This window comes from Bos grunniens, chromosome 17 (assembly GCF_055505025.1).
Source record: "Bos grunniens cultivar Pamir isolate PY7600 chromosome 17, Bosgru_T2T1.0, whole genome shotgun sequence".
Taxonomy (NCBI): Eukaryota; Metazoa; Chordata; class Mammalia; order Artiodactyla; family Bovidae; genus Bos; species Bos grunniens.
The window spans coordinates 651,416-675,896 of record NC_141181.1 but is presented as its reverse complement, the minus strand read 5'-3'; the positions used below and the strand labels follow the sequence as shown (position 1 = coordinate 675,896).

Below are 24,481 nucleotides of genomic sequence, written 5' to 3'. Positions count from 1 at the left end.
GAAAACCAGCATTTAATCTAAGCAGAGGGCTGCCTCTAGTTGAAGTCAACATTTCTCCTCTACTCACAGTCAACTAGATTTCATTGCTTTGAAAATGTTTAAGCCAAAATCATTGCAAATGGTGATTGCGGCCATGAAATTAAAAGACGCTTACTCCTTGGAAGGAAAGTTATGACCAACCTAGATAGCATATTCAAAAGCAGAGACATTACTTTGCCAACAAAGGTCCGTCTAGTCAAGGCTATGGTTTTTCCAATAGTCATGTATGGATGTGAGAGTTGGACTGTGAAGAAAGCTGAATGCCGAAGAATTGATGCTTTTGAACTGTGGTGTTGGAGAAGACTCTTGAAAGTCCCTTGGACTGCAAGGAGATCCAACCAGTCCATTCTGAAGGAGATCAGCCCGGGGATTTCTTTGGAAGGAATGATGCTAAAGCTGAAACTCTAGTACTTTGGCCGCCTCATGCGAAGAGTTGACTCATTGGAAAAGACTCTGATGTTAGGAGGGATTGGGGGCAGGAAGAAAAGGGGACAACAGAGGATGAGATGGCTAGATGGCATCACTGATCTCGATGGACATGAGTTTGGGTGAACTCTAGGAGTTGGTGATGGACAGGGAGGCCTGGCATGCTGAATTCGTGGGGTCGCAAAGAGTCAGACACGACTGAGCGACTGAACTGAACTGAACTGAAGCCACAAGTTGTTTTCTTGGATACAAGAAAAGGTTGCAAAAAGCAGGGATAAAATGACTTAATTTCATATGTAAACACTTTTTTAAATCCTATTAATTTGACAGTGTGAAAGAAAAACATAGAGATTCAATATTTGCATAAAATGATCTACTCTAATATTTAGGCCTAATATCATGTACTGCTGCTGCTGCTGTTAAGTCGCTTCAGTCGTGTCTGACTCTGTGTGACTCACAGATGGCAGCCCACCAGGCTCCCCTGCCCCTGGGATTCTCCAGGCAAGAACACTGGAGTGGGTTGCCATTTCCTTCTCCAATGCATGAAAGTGAAAAGTGAAAGTGAACTTGCTCAGTCGTGTCCAACTCTTAGCAACCCCATGGACCACAGCCTACCAGGCTCCTCCATCCATGGGATTTTCCAGGCAAGAGTACTGGAGTGGGGTGCCATCGCCTTCTCCGAATATCATGTACAGTTTATGTTTTTCTTTAAAATTCAGAACTCTATGAGTATGCTTCAATTATGCAGTGCTATAATACCAGCATAAGATTTTAAATGTATTTTTTTAATGTGCAGATCTAAAAACATGAGACAAATTTCCAGAAATCACTATAGAATCATATTAGAAATCAAGAGTTTCAGATTCTTCCTGTCTCAAATTCAGTCAAGATTTATTCCACTTGCCTGCATAGGTGTTGGCCTTGTTTAGTAGGTCCGTGCATGCGTGCATATCAGCAAAAGCCCGGATTCCTAAGCAGTTGACAGGGTGAAGCTGAGATTCCAAAAATTCACAGCAAGTCTTCTTCACATCCTGTAACTGTAACAGACCAGCTGCTGGGAGAAGTACCTGTAACACAACAAGTGAGCATGCTTATCCGACTGGCTAGAAGTTTACTCTTCATTGTGTCTACAGAGAGCTCAGGGATTCAGCCACAGCTCAATATCTGCACCCAGACCCCAGCATCCCATAGAGAAGTAATGTAACTATTATTTGCAAAAAGGATGATGCCTCCTTCCAATCTCCGTAATATCTATGGAATCTTTCAAAGGTTTCTTCTTGGTCACAAGAATATAAGAGACATCAGATTATACTAGATTAACAATTCTTTTCATAGATCTAAACAAATGTTCCTTTGAATTTTAAAAACATAAATTATTAGACTGCTAGGGGGTGCCATGGTTCCATGAAAATGATTTTCTTCCCTTAGAGTAGTCATGAGATTCAGTGATTTGTGAAGAAGGGGTGAGCACAGAGTAATAATACTAGAGTGGCTTGCCATGTCCTCCTCCAGGGTGTCTTCCTAACCCAGGAATTGAACCCAGAACTCCCACATTGCAGGCAGATTCTTTACTGTCTGAGCCATAAGGAAAGCCCACACCAAAGCTTCATCTTTTTGTTATTCCACTAAGTAACACCACAAACTACTTTCCTTAGCGGGGTAGAACGATTTAAAACTCAACAGTCTAAATGCAAGCAACTTCTTTGAAATATATGTGCTAAAAAAGAAAACAAAAGGAGTAATTATTTAATAATAACTTTTTAATTTATATTTTTATTTCAGTATCTCCATAAGACTCTGTATTAATTAGGTTATTCTTTGGGATTTAATCAGTGTCTTCACTATAAATATGATATCCAACACAATTACTTTTCAAATAGGCCAATAATGGAAACATTTTTATTTGTACGTAAATTAGTACAATGCTATGTAAAGGACCATACTGGAAAGTCAAATTGGAAAACTTTATAAAAAAGAAGCTGGCAAATCCTTCTATAAAAGCCAAAAAGGTGTGTGTGTGGGGGGGAGGGGACTATTAGAAAAATAGTCAATTTTAGAAAAGATAACCTGGGCATATTAGCATAAAAATTAAGTTAAGTTCTAAGTTCCTTCAGGAACTGATTTTCATATATTCCAAGCTGCGGCCCAAAGAGAAAATAAGAAAAGAGAGTAGTTTTAAATATCCTTCCAAATTTTCCTAAATGTATGCAGTAAGTCCTAAATGTAGAAGAGAAAAAGTGCATCTTTTGTCTTTCTGTAATACAAACTGCTTTATTTCCTTAAAGGAACCATAGCAGCTTTAACTCTCTCAGCTAAAAACTGTGTGTGTGTCCACATATACAGTCAAATAGTCATGAATCAAGGATGAAGAGGACAACTTTTTGTGTTTTTTAATTCAACTCCACCAACTGAATAACTTTTCTCTGAAAATTATGAAAACAGTATTTGGTGATAATGCCTTTTCTTTCTGAATAGGAGAAATAAAGTGCAAATAACTCTGTTTATACTCAAATCTTTTATATAATATGGATAGGGTGCTTCATTATGTTATGGGAATGAATCTCCATGGAAGGCTGACAATTTGCAAACTGGAGTTTTTCTACAGTGGTATAATTATGCTCTGAAGCAATGTAAAGTACATTACATGACGCTTAACTGTGCAGCCATTTAATTCAGCAAATACATATATTAAGAAAGTGGTCTTCTGTGTAAAATTCAATCTCTGTGAAACTTGTAAAAATGGTAATGATCACCCATCTAATCAGCATTTTCCCAGAGACACCATAGTGTAATATAGTATAATGCAAACTGCTTTATAATACAGAAAGATGGGAATCCTTGAGGGGGAAAGCAGTCAAGCAGAAGCAAGTTCACCCACACATTATTGGCGGACGTGTACACTGGTTCAATCTCCATGAAGAGCAATTTGTCTATTTAATCAAAATTACAAATGCATATATCCTCCAATACAGCAATTTAACCTACAGATACACTGAAGAAAGAAAGTGAAGTTGCTCAGTGGTGTCCGCCTCTTTGCGACCCCATGGACTATAGCCCGCCAGGCTCCTCTGTACATGGAATTTTCCAGGCAAGAGTACTGGAGTGGGTTGCCATTTCCTTCTCCAGGGGATCTTCCCGACCCAGGGATCAAACCCGGGTCTCCCACATTGCAGACAGACGCTTTACCATCTGAGCCACCAGGGAAGCACAGATACCTAACATATGCACAAAAGCTCACACATACACACCACATTTATTACAGTATTATTATGGGTAATAGCATAAGTTATAAAAAGCCTAAATGCCCACCATAAGGAGATTGGTTAAACACTGGTGTTCATCCATTCAATGGAACACTCTGTATACATTAATGAGAAAGCTATATGAATAGGACAATTTCTAAGATTTATTCTTAAATGAAAAAATATCAGCAACGGGTTGATACTATGCTAACATACAGGTTTCCCAGGTGGCTCAGTGGTAAAGAATCCAGCTGCCAATGCAGGAGATGCAGGTTGGATCCCTGGGTTGGGAAGATCCCCTGGAAGAGGAAATGGCAATCCACTCCAGTATTCTTGCTGGGAAAATTCCATGGTCAGAGAAGCCTGGCAGGCTACAGTCCATGGGATTGCAAAGAGTCAGATGCAACTGAACACACAAACACACATGGTAAACTATACATACCCACTCACATTTATATATACATCTATTAAAAAAAAAGCAGCTATAGTAGACTTTTAAAAATTTATTTTGCTTCCCCAATTTCAACTTCATGACTACCAAGACTAGACCTATCCAACAGGAGACTGAAACTCATAAAACTGTTGAATCCCAAATCTGGAAAGGATATAATAAGTCATGTAGGCCAGGGATATAAAAGTTAAATTGTTGCCCACATGGCTAGAAATTCACATGTAGTTATTATGGTGGCAATACACACCATAAATGTTAGTAAAATGTAGAAAATCAATTTCTTTATATTTTCCTTTTATCAATAAATCCATCAAAATGCCTCAGTTTTATGATACAATTTTACTAGGACTAAACTTCAATAGAGAAGCAAAAAGCAAAGGAGAAAAGGAAAGATATAGCCATTTGAATGCAGAGTTCCAAAGAATAGCAAGGAGAAATAAGAAAGCCTTCCTCACTGATCAATGCAAACAAACTGAGGAAGACAATAGAATGGGAAAGACTAAAGATCTCTTCAAGAAAATCAGAGATACCAAGGGAACATTTCATGCAAAGATGGGCTCAATAAAGGACAGAAATGATATGGACCTAACAGAAGCAGAAGATACTAAGAAGAGGTGGCAAGAATATACAGAAGAACTGTACAAGAAAGATCTTCATGACCCAGATAATCACAATGGTGTGATTACTCACCTAGAGCCAGACATCCTGGAATGTGAAGTCAAATGGGCCTTAGGAAGCATCACTACGAACAAAGCTAGCAGAGGTGATGGCATTCCCGTTGAGCTATTTCAAATCCTGAAAGATGATGCTGTGAAAGTGCTGCACTCAATATGCCAGCAAATTTGGAAAACTCAGCAGTGGCCACAGGACTGGAAAAGGTCCGTTTTCATTCCAACCCCAAAGAAAGGCAATGCCAAAGAATACTCAAACTACCACACAATTGCACTCATTTCACATGCTAGTGAAGTAATGCTCAAAATTCTCCAAGCCAGGCTTCAAGAGTACACGAACCATGAACTTCCAAATGTTCAAGCTGGTTTTAGAAAAGGCAGGAACCAGAGATCAAATTGCCAACATCTGCTGCTGCTGCTAAGTTGCTTCAGTCATGTCCGACTCTGTGCTACCCCATAGACGGCAGCCCACCAGGCTCCCCCGTCCCTAGGATTCTCCAGGCAAGAACACTGGAGTGGATTGCCATTTCCTTCTCCAGTGCATGAAAGTGAAAAGTGAAAGTGAAGTCGCTCAGTTGCGTCCAACTCTTTGAGACCCCATGGACTGCAGCCCACCAGGCTCCTCCGTCCATGGGATTTTCCAGGCAAGAGTACTGGAGTGGGGTGCCATCGCCTTCTCCGCCAACATCTGCTGGATCATCAAAAAAGCAAGACAGTTCCAGAACAATATTTACTTCTGCTTTATTGACTATGTCAAAGTGGATCACAACAAACTGTGGAAAATTCTGAAAGAGATGGGAATACCAGACCACCAGACCTGCCTCTTGAGAAACCTGTACGTAGGACAGGAAGCAACAGTTAGAACTGGACATGGAACAACAGACTCGTTCCAAATAGGAAAAGGGGTACGTCAAGGCTGTATATTGTCACCCTGCTTATTTAACGTATATGCAGAGTACATCATGAGAAACGCTGGGCTGGATGAAGCACAAGCTGGAATCAAGACTGCCAGGAGAAATATCAATAACCTCAGATATGCAGATGACACCACCCTTATGGCAAAAGTGAAGAACTAAAGAGCCTCTTCATGAAAGTGAAAGAGGAGAATGAACAAGTTGGCTTAAAGCTCAATATTCAGAAAACAAAGATCATGGCATCTCATTCCATCACTTCATGGCAAATAGATGGGGAAATGGTAGAAACAGTGACAGGACTTTATTTTGGGGGGGCTCCAAAATCACTGCAGATGGTGAGTGCAGCCATGAAATTAAAAGACGCTTACTCCTTAGAAGGAAAGTTATGACCAACCTAGACAGCATGTTAAAAAGCAGAGACATTATTTTGCCAACAAAGGTCCATCTAGTCAAGGCTATGGTTTTTCCAGTAGTCATGTATGGATGTGAGAGTTGGACTATAAAGAAAGCTGAGTGACAAAGAATTGATGCTTTTGAACTATGGTGTTGGAGAAGACTCTTGAGAGTCCCTTGGACAGCAAAGAGATCCAACCAGTTCATCCTAAAGGTAATCGGTCATGAATATTCATTGGAAGGACTGATGTTGAACCTGAAACTCCAATTCTTTGTTCATCTGATGCGAAGAGCCGACTCTTTTGAAAAGACCCTGATTCTGGGAAAGACTGAAGGCGGGAGGAGAAGGGGACGACAGAAGATGAGACTGCTGCATGGCATCACCGACTCTATGGACATGAATGTGAATAGACTCTGGGAGTTGGTGATGGACAGGGAGGCCTGGCGTGCTGCAATTCACGGGGTCGCAAAAAGTCGGACACGACTGAGCGACTGAACTGAACTGAACTGAATTTGTCTGATGAAGAAACTTAATCCTAGAGAGGCCAAAAGATCTGACCAAGTTCCACAGCCTATCAGAAGAGAGCTAGTGCGTGCTGTAACTGCTTAGTCGCCAAGTCATGTCTCTTTGTAATCCCATGGACTGTAGCCGGCCAGTCTTCTTTGTCAATGGGATTTTCCAGGCAAGAATACTGGAGTGAGTTGCATTTCCTCCTACAGGGGATCTTCCCAACTCAGGAATTGAACTTGCATCTCGTGCATTGGCAGACAGGGTCTCTACCTCTGCGCCATCTGGGAATAAGGATATATTCAAATTCACTAACCCTTTGGTCTAGTATTCTTTCCACTACCTTCATACCCATCTGTAAGTATGAAGTGCTTGTCTAATTTCGAAATCTGCAATACTGCTCTTTTCGGTAGAATAAAGATGATGGGCTTCCCTGGTAGCTCAGTGGTAAAGAATCTGCCTGCCAATGCAGGGAACGTGGGTTTGATCCCTGGACTGGGAAAATCCCCTGGAGAAGGAAATGGCAATATATTCTATTATTCTTGCCTGAGAAATCCCATGGACAGGGGAGCCTAGCAGGCTATAGTCCATAGTGCTGCAAAAGTATAGGACACAACCACAACAATAATAAAGACGACAATCACTTCAATTGCATTCTTGCAGTTGCTTCCATTTACTGAGTAATTACTACGTCAGGCACTTGACAGGCAACAACATCTCACTGAAATGCTATGTGAACAGCTGCCAACAGAAAGCTTCTTAGAACTTCCTGAAATTGGTTTTGTTTTGTTTTTTCAAATTTTTAACCTGTGGTTTGTTGAATCAGCAGATGTGGAACCTGAAGATATGAAGGGCCCACTGAATTAAAAGAGATGAATAGTTAATGACTAGGACATTTGTTTCTGATATATTTAGTGTAAAAAAATCTAATTTTTAAACAGTTCCCTTTTTGTAAGCACACATATACATGATTACAAAGACAGTACTAGAGCAATAGTCCACAATTGTTATTTGGGATTACCTGTGGTTAACAGTAGTATGGAGGCTTTTCTATTGTCTTCTCTTGATTTCTATTTTCTAAAAGTTCAATAATATACCTGTACCATTTAAATAGTCACATTCTAATGAAAGTCAGGGAGAAACAAGTAAAGAAATGCCGTTCTGGGAACTTTCCTGGTGGTCCCGTGGTTAAGAATCCGCCTTCCAGTGAAGGGGTTCAATCCTGGGTCTGGGAACTAAGGTCCCACATGCCATGTAGCAACAACTGAGCCTGCGAGTCACAACTAGAGAAATGCCTGCGTGTCGCAACTAGAGAATCCTGTACAGAGCAACGAAGATCCTACCTGCCACAACTAAGACCCAATGCAGCCAAAGAAAGAAATGCCTTCCTGGATCTCTAGAATTCTAGCCAATCTCACAATTGTAAGGGGAGCTGTTTATTTAGTGACTACCACACTCACCAGGGACTACCACAGTTTGGCCTGTCCTCTGAGTATTGTGAGGCTGAAAGACCTTTAGTCTTTCTCAAGCTAGTGTTTTGTAGAGCCATAAGAGGTTCTACACGTTCCTCTTCTTGTCCATATGAATAGCATCTCTTTAAGTGCTCAGAGGAATATGATAGCTGATTAAATAAACTTAACTTCATATGTCACTGTTTTGTTAGGCAGAAAAAAAATTTTCCATCTAGATATGTTGATTTCCAGTATATGGAGACACATAAAGCCTAAACATCTTATACTGTGGAGATGTTTTCTTTAACGAACAAAGAAGTAGGGGGAAAGCTACCAATGATTCCTGAAGACAAGTGGAACATCAGACATGGAACACACCCGAGCCAAACAATAAGCACCCAAATGACATCTTACACCAGCTGCACATTTTAAAGTAAGAAGCTTCCATCCTACTTCACATTATCTGACAAGCCAAATTACATATAAGATGTCTTGCTTAGACAAGTACACGCCTTCTGCTTGGCTATTAGGATATGCAGTTTATTTTTAGCTTGGGCACCTACTCTATAGAGCGAAATAATTTATGTAGTAAATCTTTTAAATCTTGAGCCTTTAAGGGATGTTTATTAGAAGACACTACCACAGGGTCTGATTATTCCATAGATGTAAGATTTCCAGATGTCTGAGAATGATGCTTACGTGATGCTCACAGCTCAGTCACTGTTAACATTACAGTTAGTGCACTGCCAAAAAGCAAATTTTTATTAATTTTGCAGCCATCTTATAACCGTATCAGAAGAACCTGTTTGTTTTAAAGTGCCAGGGCCTTGTATGCCAGGAATGATGTGAAAACAAGGAAAACAGCTATCCAAAGGGCATGAGCAGAGGGTAGAAATTATCCCCAAAGTTAAAGAAGCTATGTATTGTTAGACTAAAAAAGCCTCATTATGAAATATAACCTATAACTTTCATTAGCATACCTCTTCTAAAATCTGGGATTTCCCTGGTTGCCCAGTAGTTAAGGTAGTGGTTAAGGTAGTTCCCCTGATGGCTCAGATGGTAAAGAGTCTATCTGCCTGCAATGCAGGAGACCCGGGTTTGATCACTGGGTCGGGAAGATCCCCTAAAGAAGGAAATGGCAATCCACTCCAGTACTCTTGCCTAGAAAATTCCATGGACTGAAGAGCCTGGTTGGCTACAGTCCATGGGGTTGCAAAGAGTTGAACACAACTGAGCAACTTCACTTTCACTTTCTTTCCAATGTTAAAGAGTCTGCTTGCCAATGCTGGAGACATGGGTTCCATCCCCAGTCTGGGGAGATTCCACATGCAGCACTGCAACTACTGATTCTGTGCTCTAGAGTCCAGGAGGTACAACTACTGAAACCCACGCACCCTCGAGCCCTTGAGCCCATGCTCGGCAACAAGAGAAGCCACCACAATGAGAAGCCTGTGCATTGTAACAAGGTAAACCTGACTGGCTGCAGTAAGAGAAAGCCCATGTGCAGAAATAAAAACTCAGCACAGCTGAAAAATTAATAATAAAAATTTTAAAATAAATAAAAATTAAAACCTCCCTTTAGTCCCCAAGTTACAAGTAAGTCATATGCCACAACTTTATTTTTGTAATTGGATATGTGACACACCTTGCACATTTACTCATAGAAACAGTATTACAAATAGTTACAAACCAAAATAGCAATGAACACAGTATTACTTATTGATGGCTATGACCTCAGGGGGCAGTAGGTGCAATGAAGAAAGAAAAAAGTTTCCTTCCTCTTTGTGGGATGTAGGCCTGGCTGGGGACAGAGTTTTGAAATAGGAAATGTTTGTCTCTGGCATCCTGCCACCTCATTCGCACTGTGCTGTGTGTGTGTTCAGTAACTCAGTCGTGTCCAACTCTTTGCAATCCCATGGAAGGTAACCCGCCAGGCTCCTTTGTCCATGAGATTCTCTAGGCAAGAATACTGGAGTGGGTTGCCATGTCCTTCTCCAGGGGTTCTTCCCCACCCAGCGATCGAACACACGTCTCCTGCATCTCCTACATGGGCAGGTGGATTCTTTACCACTGAGCCACCAGGGCTTCCCCTCATACACACTGCTATGTCTCAAAGCCCTAAAGCTGGGTCACAGGCAGCCAGCTCTCTGCTCTGTGCACCCAGCTATGATTTTACACCCCAATCTGTCTTTCCTGCTAAGTGTTTCATTTCATTCTCTAAATACACCTACCTCACCCCCCAATACATCCCATACCCAAGCTTCAACCCATAGGGATAGCTACTGCCAGGAGGGTCAAAAGAAAAAACATCTTATTATTAATTCATATTTAGAGTTAATAACATATCACCTTCCAGGAAAAATTTCTTCCAGAGGTAAAAGCTTTACAAGCAGCTGACTCTTATGCAGAACATATTTGTAATTGATGTCATTTCCAGTGATATTATAAATGAGGGGGAAAGGCAAAGGGAGCACACACACAAAAAATATGGGAGCAATACAACTTTCAGACAGAATGAAAGTCCCTCTTATACTACCCTTTTCATAGCTGCTGGCTCAAATTTACAATGAAGACAGCATCTGCCTGCAGAGTTATTGAAAAAATTTTAAAAATTGGTCAACCATTCAACACTGCCTGACACATGACCAGAGTAGCACATTAGCGCTGATTCAAGGCTTCTGTTATTTGAACATTCAGTCCCATTACAATGAAATGCCACAATTTATTCTCCCTCACAAGACGACATTCTATGCCAGATCATTCACAATAAACATAAAATTGCTTTCTTTTCATATCAAATATTCTAAAAGTAAAAGATATAATCAGGGACAATTTGGAAAAAAGCAACACAATATACAAAAATAGGAAATACATTTGATACCTCACTAGTCATCAAATAAATATAAATTAAAATGAAAGTATTTTATGACTATTGATTAAAAATGATTAACATCAAACATTCAAGTCAAAGTATAGTAAGCCTTGGCCCCTGGCTCATTTCTGCTGTCACTGTAAACTAGTCAGTTCTTTTAGAAAGGAAATAGGCAATAGTCATCAAGAGTTACCAAAAAAATAAAAATTTAAAGTCTTTGGCCCTGAAAGTATGTTCTGGGATTCTACCTTGAGAAACAGTTCAAAAAATGAAATAGGCTCTACGTCCATGAATTCTACTTTAGCATTACTTATTAGAGTATGGGGGAAAAAAGCTAAAGGTTTAATAGTATGTCAATTTACTAAACTAGGCTACACTCACGTAATGAAATATTATAATCAATGACAATGAAGACTAATAATGATTGAACACACTAATATTTCTAAAATATTTGCAATAAGATACAATCATATTATAAAAGTAAATGAATATACAGCTTTAACCTACAGTCACATTAAAAAGAGTTTAATAGACATCAATTACATTTGCTTTGATCTCAAGGAACATAAGACAATGCTGAACAAACAAAACACTGAACATTCCCACATGATTCATTTTTCCTGACACACAGTGGAATAAATAAAGAGGGCCTTCCAATGCCAGCTTGCCTTCCCACCCTTGCATCCATCATTTGCATAACTGGCAGCTTTGGATCTGAATCTAATCTTATCTCTAAGCAGAGAGAACGTCTTAGCTCTAATTAAGCAGCTCGATCCACTGGACATTTATTTCTGCCCACACTGATGTGGCCCTGGACACTAATGCTCTGCTCTCCAGACCTAGTTCTAGTTCACGTGCCCCTCGATGCCTCTATCTAGGGTTGTTATCCCAGTGGACCCTACATTACTATGCACTGACCACTTCTCCAAGAAACTAAAATCGTGCTCAGCAGATATAGAATGGTTGTTCTCAGGTACCTTCCTCCTGTCCTGCCAGGACTTCTTGCTTGTCTCAGCCTCTATTTATCACACAGGGCCAGCCTATCTTACAGGCGTTCCCTCATTATTCTCTGACAATTGTTTATCAAGCTTCTAATTAATACCAATCACTAGTCTAAGTTCGGGGGATTGGGAACTGATCAGCCCCTCTAGAACCTGGATTCTAAAAGGGAGTGCTTACATTTAGTAGGGGCATGTGGAGTTTCCATCACTCAAGTTCTGCCCTTCACAGTGGTCTCTGGATCTCAGAGTCTAAAGTTCACAGGTATGACAGCACTTAGGAGCCATAGATATTAATCCCCAATCTGTTACTGAGTTCCTGTACAGCTTCAGGGGCAGACTGGAGTTATATGAAAAGAATGGACAATGGAAACTACTCACAAGCTCCAGAGTCAGAGAGCTCTGGCCTTGAAGGGTGTATGAGCAACATACTCACTGTGTCACCCTAGAAAGTCAAACCGAAGTTGCAAATTATTTGATGTGTAAAAAAAGAAAAAAAACAACCCTCTGTTTAGGATATTACAAAAACTAAATGAGGTCAGCATTTCAGCATTTAGCAAAGTAACTGGAACACAGAAGGCAGGTAACCCCCTCTTCCAAAATGAATATTTCATTCCAGTTTTCCTATCATTACTCAGAATTAATCCACTTCAATCTCCTTTCCTTTAGTCTCTCCTCTCTAAAATCAATACAAACAAAAAAACATGACTGCTGATCTCTCAAAAAACTGAATGTATGTTTTACTCCTATAGGTCAAAATTCTCTTCTGTATCTCCATCTGATCCTCCAAGATTCTTCCTTTCAACAACCTCAGAATTTCACAAATAATTACCTGCAAAACCAGAACTTAAGCTGGTTAAATCATGGCTGTGAGGTTGAGGCCTCAAGTTACTATCTAAACAAGAAAATAGGAATTGACAAGTGCCCCCAGTGGGCCTCAAAAAAAATTTTTTTTAATTAAAATAGAAACAAGTTTAAAAGGCCATGATTATCAGTTAACTCAAAGAACAGACTATCTCTTAACATCAGGGACTAAGGACAACTCTGACTTTTCAAAGGTGCTGCATATATTTACAACTATGAATGATAATCACCAAATTAACTGCCAAATAAACTGCCAAATATAACTGTCAAAACAGTTTATATTCATTGTCTCTTTTGTGTGTCAGTCATCTGGCCTACAAACAAATAATCATCCAAAGCATTATAAATACAGGATTGGGTTAAACTTTCATTCAAACGTGCTTGAAAATTGGAAAATTTTTAAGTGAATAAAGAAAATCTCAATATGATCCATTTGAGAAGTCCTTTAACAAGGGTTCATTATTTTTCCACCAACAAATATTTCTTCCTTGTTCCAAAATCTATAATGTTGATTAAAATGGGAAAGTATTTTATCCAACCATCACTGTTCAGTAGGTTCCACAAAATAGTTAATGGGGAACAATTTCACATGTGTAATAAAATAAGTAAGGCCTTCAGCAAGATCTCTGTCTTAAAAGAAAAACGGGGTCATGTGATGGCACAGCATGACTCGCTTATATACTACACCCTCCTCTTCCTCTCCTTCTTGCTCCTTTTGTCTATGCCTATTACTTTTCCATCGTCTTTGTAAATTGTTTTATGATCCACAAATTACCAAATTTATTTCAATGGGATTTTTTTTCAATGATGAAGAGATTGCTAATTAAAGATTTTTTTGGTTTTGTTTTTTTTTTTTTTTTGCTAAATATAATGCTAAATCAAAACTCTCTCCCACATAATACACTCTTATTCCTTAAATAAATAACTTTTTTCAGGTACATGTTATTTTTCATCAGAAATTATTCTATACTCTCTCCTCTCAACTCTGTCTGCAATCAATATTCATAAGAAGAGATTCTAAGATAAAATTAAATTACTGTTGGAGAAGGAAAAGGGAGAAAATACATGATAAGAAAGCACATGTGAAGCAAACCAAAGAAAAAAATAAAAACATATTTAATAGGCAATTAAGTAACATCATCCATCTTAATCACAGCTTCTACCTGACCCCAAATAGCACTTAAATTGTAGCATTATTGTTAATGTTCCTTATCAGAGTGCTTTAAGTTTTCTTCATAACAGCCAAAAAACTTTAAACATATATTCATCAACATAGTGAAAGTGAAGTGTTAGTTGCACAGTCGTGTTCAACTCTTTGGAACCCCATGGACTGTAGCCCACCAGGCTCCTCAGTCCATGGAATTCTCCAGGCAAGAATACTAGATTGGTAGCCATTCTCTTCTGCAGGGGATCTTCCTGACCAAGGGATGGAACCCAGGTCTCCTGCATTGCAAGTGGATTCTTTATCATCTGAGCCACCAGGGAAGCCCTTACCTGTATACATGGAAAACTGCAATAAATACACACAACAGAATACTCGGTATATTTATTAAGAGAAACAAACTACTGGAATGTGTGCTAATATAAGTGACTGTCACAAATGTTATGTTGTGCCAAAAATGTCACCCTCAGAAGAGTACATTCTGTGTGACTCTATTTATATGAAGTTCAATAGGCAAAACTAATCAATTATAATAGAAATCATATCACCCTAGATTTGGGGTGAGGGATTTACAGGGAAGAGGCTTGAAGTTATAAATGCTCAATATCTTGATCTGGGTGTGGTATACGCATTTGTTAAAACTTAGCAAACTGAAAAGTTAAAATCCATGGAATGTGTTCCCCATCCTGAACCCTCCTCCCTCCTCCCTCCCCACACCATCCCTCTGGGTCGTCCCAGGGCACCAGCCCCAAACACATGTATACTAATTAAATAATTTTCTATTAAAGAAAAAAGAAAAAAAAAGAAAAAAAAAATCCATGGAATGTAAGCTACAGCCCATGAAGTGGTGGAAAATGATTGCTTCAAGCAAATGCTGAGATTAACCAAAGGTCAATGGAAGGTTTCTATAAATTATGAAACACATTTAATGGAAAATAATAATCCTATCTGATAGAATCCAAAATAAGAATGTAACCCGTCCCCCCAAATCAAACATATTTATATGACCAAATTTCTACACTAGTCATTATAAAGTTAATTTAAAACAGCAGCTTATAAATACATGTTAGTGACACAAAGTAAAATAATTGTAACTTATACATCCCAGAGGAAGGCACAAGTACACTTAAACTAGAGGAGCACATTAATTTTACTAACCTGACAAGGGATTAATCATCAAGGTTCAAAAGGTAAAAAATTTTACGTAAATAATGCTAGGGTTTATAAAACCTTTGGCTTATCTCAAACCAAATATGCCAGAATCACAGATAAATTAAGAACTCCAGACTAAGCACTTAAACTGGTTTGGTGAGACAGACTCTTCCCTCACACTTGCCACGTGCCTGATGCAAACGTGCTATCTCCCATGCAGGCTCCATACCTAAACATGAGGCAAAGATCAAGGAAAAAAAACCCACATGATAAGGATTTTGACTTATTTCTAATTTTTCTCATCCCTGCTCAAATTTTTCAATATTGTTTATAAGATGCTAAATCATAATCAGGGTAGACTTATTTTTTATTCATCAAGATATATACCTCATATATACCACATGAAGCTTCTTGAAACATGAACTGCAAAATGATTCAACTGTCGACATCTTCAAAGATTATATATTTCAATGATATGAAGCTATAATAAGTAACATAATTACTAATGCTTCTGGAGTAACTAGCTTTTCTCCAAACAAGAACTTAACCACTTCAAGTGTGATGTCCATCTAGTTCTATAGGATGTTCTTATAATAAAGCTTCTAGATTTTCTCAAACTAGCTGACCCCAGTGATTTTTTCCATATTAAATTTTGAATAAGTTCTTTATCTGTTCTGTATCTTAACGTATATAGAGTAAAACATAATTTAACTGGCATGACTAAAAACTGGATATTCTCACTAGTCAAATATTTTGATTAAAATTATGAGGCTTACAGAGTTCTAACTAAAAACACAATAAAATATAACTAAGATCAGACTCAAGCTTCCCTGGTGACTCAGATGTAAAGAGTCTGCCTGCAATGCAGAAGATCTGGGTTTGATCCCTGGGTTGGGAAGATCCCCTGGAGAAGGAAATGGCAACCCACTCCAGTATTCTTGCCTGAAACATCCCATGGATGGAGGAGCCTGGTGGGCTACAGTCCATGGGGATGCAAAGAGTTGGACACAACTGAGCAACTAATACATAAGCTCAAAACTCAACTGTAAGTAATTTAAAATTTTACATTTTAAATTCACCATGTTTTGCCTCTAGATAATAATAATAAACTAAAAGTATCACTATTCCAGTAAAGTGATAAAATACTAAGTTAACAGATTTCTAGGTATTAGAATATCAGATAAATTCACTCCCATAAGCCTTCCATTGCTATACCATAAACAACCACTAACCCTAAAGGTATGATTCAATGCATTTTTACTATTTTTTAAGTGTTAACCATGTTTTCCAAGCATATCATCTACCAAAAATCCTTTTAGACACAAGGCACTTACTCTCTATTTCCTAAGAGAAACAGAACTTGAATGGAAAAACAGCAAGCGTTCCGTAGATTCTGCCATAAGTAACTCTAGCCACCATAGTCAAACCAATGGAAAAGGCTGTTACAGAAAACAGTACCACAATCAATACCAGAGTGCTATCTCCAAACTAATCCAAATATATAAGACTTGTTCGGTGGAGAGGAAGCAATAGCAAATTATGATTCTTTATTTGAGGGAATCACAGATAATATATGCTGATTATAAAGAGTGAAAATATAAAGAGTAAGGGAAAGATGACATGAGCGCTTTTTATACAGTGATCCCAAACAATCTCAAATGAGTTTCTCCTCAAGGACTCAAGTCCTTTACTGCTGTCGCATTTTCTGGCTAACATCCACTGTTGTTGTTGTTTAGTCACTAAGTCTTATCTGACTCTTTTGAGACCTCAAGTATGTAGCCTGTCAGGCTCCTCTGTCGATGGGATTTCCCAGGCAAGAATACTGTAGTGGGTTGCCATTTACTTCAGCACGAGACCTTCCCAAACCATGTCTCCTGCATTAACAAGCAGATTCTGTACCACTGAGCCACCTAGGAAGCTTAACTAACATCATAGAACATCTTAGTGTTTTTAGAAGTATTAGCTGTGACATTTTACAGCATTTCTATGAGGTAGTGAAACATTATTAGCCTCATTTAATAGCTGTACATCAGACAGAAAATTTAACGTCTTACTCAAAGCCATTATTGAAGTTGATAGTGAGTTCATGATTTCAGCTTTGAATTCTAATAGGACAACAACTATCAAGAGTCTACTGACTCATGAAGTTTCCAGCAGAGAGTCAATCTACAGGTTTCTTATTATCTTCTAAGTTGTTCAATGATAATTTAAATATGCAGTATTATATACTCACTAAATAATGTTATGCTAAAATGCCACTGTCAACATCTGGTAAACTATTCAGTAGATGTTTTTTCACCTTGGAGACGAACCTTCGTTTACTAAACTCCTTTGGTATTCGGACAACTTCTACATGTGGGGCTGAGAATGGAAAATGATCATTCATTCAAAATAACTAAGGGCAGATCTCAAACATGACTGTAACCAAGCTTACACCATGATTACGAGTATAGTTACAGTCTCTCTCAAAAGAAATTATTTTAGAAATTATTTTGACATAAGGCACAGGAACAGTATGAAAAGGCAAAAAGATAAGACACTGAAAGATGAACTCCCCAGGTCGGTAGGTGCCCATTATGCTACTGGAGATGAGTGGAGAAATAACTCCAGAAAGAATGAAGAGATGGAGCCAAAGCAAAAACAACACCCAGTTGTGGATGTGACTGGTGATGGAAGTAAAGTCCGATGCTGTAAACAGCAATACTGCATAGGAACCTGGAATGTAAGGTCCATGAATCAAGGCAAATTGGAAGTGGTCAAACAGGGAATGGCAAGAATGAACATCAACACTTTAGGAATCAGCAAACTAAAATGGACTGGAATGGGTGAATTTAACTCAGATGACCATTATATCTACTACTGTGGGCAAGAATCCCTTGGAAGAAATTGAGTAGCCATCATAGTCAACAGAAGAGTCTGAAATGTAGTACTTGGATGCAATCTCAAAAATGACAGAATGATCTCTGTTCATTTCCAAGGCAAACCATTCAGTATCACGGTAATCTAAGTCTGCCCCAACCAGTAATGCTGAAGAAGCAGAAGTTGAATGGTTCTATGAAGACCTAGAAGACCTTCTAGAAGTAATAACCAAAAAAAATGTCCTTTTAATTATAGGGGACTGGAATGCAAAACTACGGAGTCAAGAAATACCTGAAGTAACAGGCAAATTTGGCCTTGCAATACAGAATGAGGGATTCCCTGGTGGCTCAGACGATAAAGCATCTGCCTGCAATGTGGGAGACCCAGGTTCGATTCCTGGGTCGGGAAGATCCCCTGGAGAAGAAAATGGCAATCCACTCCAGCACTCTTGCCTAGAAAATCCCATGAATGGAGGAGCCTGATAGGCTACAGTCCATGGGGTTGCAAAGAGTCGGACACGACTGAGCAACTGAAGCAGGGCAAAGGCTAAAGGAGTTTTGCCAACAGAACACCCTGGTCATAGCAAACACCCTCTTCCAACAACACAAGAGAAGACTCTACACATGGACATCATCAGACGGTCAATACTGAAATCAGACTGATTATATTCTCTGCAGCCAAAGATGGAAAAATTCTAGACAGTCAGCAAAAACAAGACTGGGAGCTGACTGTGGCACAGACCATGAACTCTTTATTGCCAAATTCAGACTTAAATTGAAGAAAGTAAGGAAAACCACTAGATCATTTAGGTATGACCTAAATCAAATCCCTTACAATTATACAGTGGAAGTGAGAAATAGATTCAAGGGGTTAGATCTGATACACAGGGTGCCTGAAGAACTATGAATAGAGACTTGTGACACTGTATAGGAGGCAGGGATCAAGACCATCCCCAAGGAAAAGAAATGCAAAAAAGCAACATGGCTGTCTGAGAGGCCTTACAAATAGCTGTGAATAGGAGAGAGCGAAAGGCAAGGAGAAAAGGAACGATATAACGATTTGAATGCAGAGTTCCAATGAATAGCAAGGAGAGATAAGAAAGCCTTCCTCAGGGATCAGTGCAAAGAAATAGAGGAAAACAACAGAATGGCAAAGACTAGAGACCTCTTCAAGAAAATTAGAGATACCAAGGTAATATTTCATGCAAAGATGGGCTCAATAAAGGACAGAAATGGTATGGACCTAATAGAAGCAGAAGATACTAAGAAGAGGTGGCAAGAATACACAGAAGAACTATACAAAAATGATCTTCACGACCCAGATAATCATGATGATGTGATCACCAACCTAAAGTCTGACATCCTGGAATGTGAAGTCAAGTGGGCCTTAGGAAGCATCACTATGAACAAAACTAGTGGAGGTGATGGCATTCCAGTTGAGCTATTTCAAATTCTAAAAGATGATGCTGTGAAAGTGCTGCATTCAATATGCCAGCAAATTTGGAAAATGCAGCAGTGGCCACGGGACTGGAAAAGTTCAGTTTTTATTCCAATCCCAAAGAAAGGCAATGCCGAAGAATGCTCAAACTACCACACAATTGCACTCATTTCACATGCTAGTAAAGTAATGCTCAAAATTCTCCAAGACAGGCTTCAACAGTACATGAACCATGAACTTCCAAATGTTCAAGCTGGTTTTAGAAAAGGCAGAGGAACCAGAGATCAAATTGCCAACATCCTCTGGATCATTAAAAAAGCAAGAGAGTTCCAGAAAAACATCTATTTCTGCTTTATTGACTATGCCAAAGCTTTTGACTGTATGGATCACAACAAACTGTGGAAAATTCTTAAAGAGATGGGAATACCAGACCACCTGACCTGCCTCTTGAGAAATTTGTGTTCAGGTCAGGAGGCAACAGTTAGACCTGGAATGGAACAACAGACTGGTTCCAAATAGGAAAAGGAGTACGTCAAGGCTGTATATTTTCACTCTGCTTATTTAACTTATATGCAGAGTACATCATGAGAAACGCTGGGCTGGATGAAGCACAAGCTGGAATCAAGATTGCCGGGAGAAATATCAGTAACCTCAGAAATGCAGATGACACCACCCTTATGGCAGAAAGTGAAGAGGAACTAAAAAGCCTCTTGATGAAAGTCAAAGAGGAGAGTGAAAACACTGGCTAAAGATCAACATTCAAAAAACCAAGATCATGGCATCTAGTCCCATCACTTCATGGCAAATAGATGGGGAAAGAGTGTCAGACTTTATTTTTCAGGGCTCCAAAATCACTGCAGATGGTGACTGTAGCCATGAAATTAAAAGACGCTTACTCCTTGGAAGAAAAGCTATGACCAACCTAGACAGCATATTAAAAAGCAGGGACATTACTTTGCCAACAAAGGTCCATATAGTCAAACCTATGGTTTTTCCAGTAGTCATGTATGGATGGGAGAGTTGCACTATAAAGAAAGCTGAGTGCCGAAGAATTGATGCTTTTCAACTATGGTTTTGGACAAGACTCTTGAGAGTCCCTTGGACTGCAAGGAGATCCAACCAGTGCACTCTAAAGGAAATCACTCCTGAATATTCATTGGAAGGACTGATGTTGAAGCTGAAACTCCAATACTTTGGCTACCTGATGCAAAGAGCTGACTCTTTTGAAAAGACCCTGAAGCTGGTCTGAAGACCCTCCTGAAGAAAGGAGGAGAAGGGATGACAGAATATCAGATGGTTGGATGGCATCAACAACTCGATGGAAATGAATTTGAGTAAATTCTCGGAGTTGGTGATGGACAAGGATGCCTGGCATGCTGCAATCCATGTGGTCGTAAACAGTTGGACACAACTGAGTGACTGAATGAAGAATAAGAACTTTTCCCAACAAGTCTTACAATGTTATTAATTATAGAAACATTATTTAATTTCCATCTGGAGACAGATAAGAGTTCAAAAATACTAGTCCTCTACCCTCTGGTTGGAATTTTGGCCTAAGTAAGAACTGTGGCTGGTATACCAAATAGGCCACATTTTCAAGAGTGTGAGGGTAGGAAAGACAACTACTAGAATATCAAATGTTCAGAAATGGGCTATCTGAAGAGAAGTTTTCTGGATATCACACAAGGTGGAGATACATTAGACTTGATGGCACTGAATCAATATTCCTTACTAGAAATGTATGTTTGATAGTGGGATGACAATTCATTACAGCCCTCTCTTACCCATCAGAAGTAACTCCCACGCCCCCCGTGACTTCTCTGTGATTCCACATTAACTACACAATCCTCTGATTACTAATGCTATCACTAGGGACCTAGATCTTAGAAGTGATGTACACTGGACACTACACACATCTATAGTCACTAGAAACACTCAATTAGCTGTAAAGTAATAGGTTGTTTAAGGTTCTCAGGACAAGAGCCTTGTCTGTCTTGCTTAGTATTGCATCACCAATTCCTGGAACATTATCTGGCATAAAATAGATGTTCCATAGATTTTTAATGAACTATTATTGAAAACTGAAATTTATCAGAATCAATACCAGCAGTGGAAAATACAAGCAAGCTCAAAACCTTAGAAGAATGAAAAGGGAAGAGCAAGTCATGCATGAACAGCAGTAAAATGGTTATTAATCTGTATATGAACTAGCCTGGTCTAGTTGCAGACCGTAAAAGGCTTAGATCTTCAACTTCAATCCTAAACTAATCCTGACCAAGACTGCAAAATTTATTAGTAACCTAATCAGTGAGTATGGTCTGTCATTAAACTTGCTGTTCTAAATACAGAAGGCTCCCCAACACACCCTCAGGCTTACTAAGCCACGTGTGGCCCTAAAGCCCCATAGGACTGAGCATAGTCCCAGACTCTAGGTTTACAGTCTGTTCCCTAATGGGAATACGGACATGACAATACCAACCTACTTACCTCTGGTAATAATAAATGCCTAGCCCTTACTAAGCCTCTTTCCAGACAAGCTAGAACCCAGAGCTTCAGGCTTGAATCACTGTTCACTCAGGGCAGCTCTTTCTGGATCATCAAAGACACTGTCATCAGTCTAACAGCAGGTATCACCACCACAAGACCCCATTGCCATTCATCCTGTGGCACCTCATTTATAGCTGAATTTATCACTCAACCTTGAACATTTCAATTTGGAATGCATACCACTCTCAACTTCAAGAGATATTTATCGAGTACTTGCCCCTGTCCCACCCCGGATCAGCACCCTTATTCCTAGCTCCATTCATTTCTGGCTCAAACCTCAATCCAAACTGGACTTTTAATGAAGTCCCAGCATGTCTCACCCCTATATAAACCAGTTATCCAACCACGATGTTCCACAAGCTCTTACATAAGAAAGAACAGAATCATGCCGTCTTTGCAGACAGGCTCAGAGAAGTTAAGGACTTTGAACAAGGTTACACAGTGTTTAAATAGTAAAACCAAGATTCAAATCCAGCTTAAAGTCTATACTCTATTATTCTTGTAGCATCAGGACCATAAGCACAGGCCAGAGTACTCAGCAGATATTCCGTCAATGTCTGTTTAACTGACAGGATATCTTCAATGCCCATTTTAAAATAAATTTTCATCAACGGGCATCTCATCTCAGTGTTGATCTATCCAATGCAGAAATATAGAAAGAGTATCCTTTACCAACCCCCACTTAACTAGTGGCCTGACTGACCAACTCTTCCAGTCCTCTGTGCACTCGAACAGGCTTGCACACTTCTACCTCTCCTCTTAGCTGACACGCAATTCATCAACATATGCATGTTCTTAGATATGTTTGGGACATATGCACTTGTTACTGAAATAATTCAAACAACTATGTAATCCAATGAAATGTGAGTATAAAAAGAGTGCTTTTATGTGAAATCTAACTTGACTGCCTTAGAATGGTTTGATCACTATGTTACCACAAAAAAAAATTTTAATCAAATTAGACGTGTGAAGAAAGTCAGAGAAAGTCTATAGTCCGAAGATGACTTTGCACTGAAATTTCTTTTCAAGTGTCTCAGTTCTTTTTCTAACTTTAATTTAATTTTATTTATTTTTGGCCATGCTAGGTCTTTGTTGCTGTAAACAGGCTTTCTCTAGTTGCAGCGAGCGGAGGGCAGTGCACAGGCTTATCATTGCCATGGCTTATCCTGTTCCAGAAACATTACTTTGTCAACAAAGGTCCATATAATCAAAGCTATATTTTTTCCAGTGGTCATGTATGGATGTGAGAGTTGGACCATAAAGAAAGTTGAGCACCGAAGAATTGATGCTTCTGAAGTGTGGTGCTGGAGAAGACTCTTGAGATTCCCTTGGACTTCAAGTAGATCAAACCAGTCAATCCTAAAGGAGATCAGTCCTGAATACTCACTGGAAGGACTGATGCTGAAGGTCCAAATCTTTGGCCACTTGATGCGAAGAGCCGACTCATTAGAAAAGACCCTGATGCTGGGCAAGATTGCAGGCAGGAGGAGAAGATGATGACAGAGGACTAGATGGTTGGATGGCATCACCAACTCAATGGAAATGAGTTTGAGCAGGCTCCGGGAGATGGTGAAGGACAGTGAAGCCTTGCCTGCTGCACTCCATGGGGTCGCAAAGAGTCAGACACGACTGAGCAACTGAACAACAACATCATCCTGTTGCAGGGCATAAGCTCGAGGGTGAGAGGGCTTTGGTAGCTGCAGCAGGCGGGCTCAGCAGTTGCAGCTCACAGGCTCTGGACTGCAGGGTCACTAGTTGCGGCACATGGGCTTAGTTGCCTCATGGTATGTGGATCTTCTCGGGCCTGGGAAGGAACCTGTGTCCCTGCACTGGCAGGCAGATTCTTAACCAGTGGACCACCTCTGTTTCCCAGAGGTGAGGAAACTTGAGGAAGCCCTCAAGTTTCCCAGTTCTTGCTGTACTTTAAGAACAAGCATGTGTCTCTCCAAGCAGCTGGCTGTACTTAATTCTACAACAAAATACTGGCATAATTTATAAAGTAACATGTTTGGGGTTAAATATTTAGGGTAAACAAGTGCTCTTTAATAATTTCTCCACTTCGACAGCCTTTTTTTTTATTAAGTGCTCAACTGTATCAACAGGCATCCTACCTACCGTGGAAGCCCTTCCTGTAATATCCTCCTTTCGGGAGCCCTCAAGTAAAAGGCTCGACAGTGACACACCACTGACACTTCTGATCTCAAACAGACATCCTAGTCTACACCACCAAGAAAATGCACACAACCATGTTCAATTTTCTATTGTACTGCTGCTGCTGCTTCTGCTGCTGCTAAGTTGCTTCAGTTGTGTCCAACTCTGTGCGACCCCATAGACAGCAGCCCACCAGGAACCCCCGTCCCTGGGATTCTCCAGGCAAGAACGCTGGAGTGGGTTGCCATTTCCTTCCTCAATGCATGAAAGGAAAAGTGAAAGTGAAGTTGCTCAGTCGTGTCCGACTCTTAGCGACCCCATGGACTGTAGCCTACCAGGCTCCT

General features: G+C 39.7%; 1 protein-coding gene across 7 annotated transcripts in view; it reads right to left on the bottom strand.

Moving 5' to 3' along the window:
- Positions 1-24,481, bottom strand: part of KLHL2 (kelch like family member 2) — a 173,592-nt gene that overhangs the window by 80,277 nt on the left and 68,834 nt on the right. For all 7 annotated transcript variants that reach the window (XR_015144095.1, XM_086346171.1, XM_086346172.1 and 4 more), the window contains one exon: positions 1,370-1,532. Coding sequence is in view for 6 of the 7 variants with exons in the window: in XM_086346171.1 (XP_086202297.1) it covers positions 1,370-1,532 (163 nt within the window). In the remaining variant the exon portion in view is untranslated. The remainder of the gene's footprint in view (positions 1-1,369; positions 1,533-24,481) is intronic.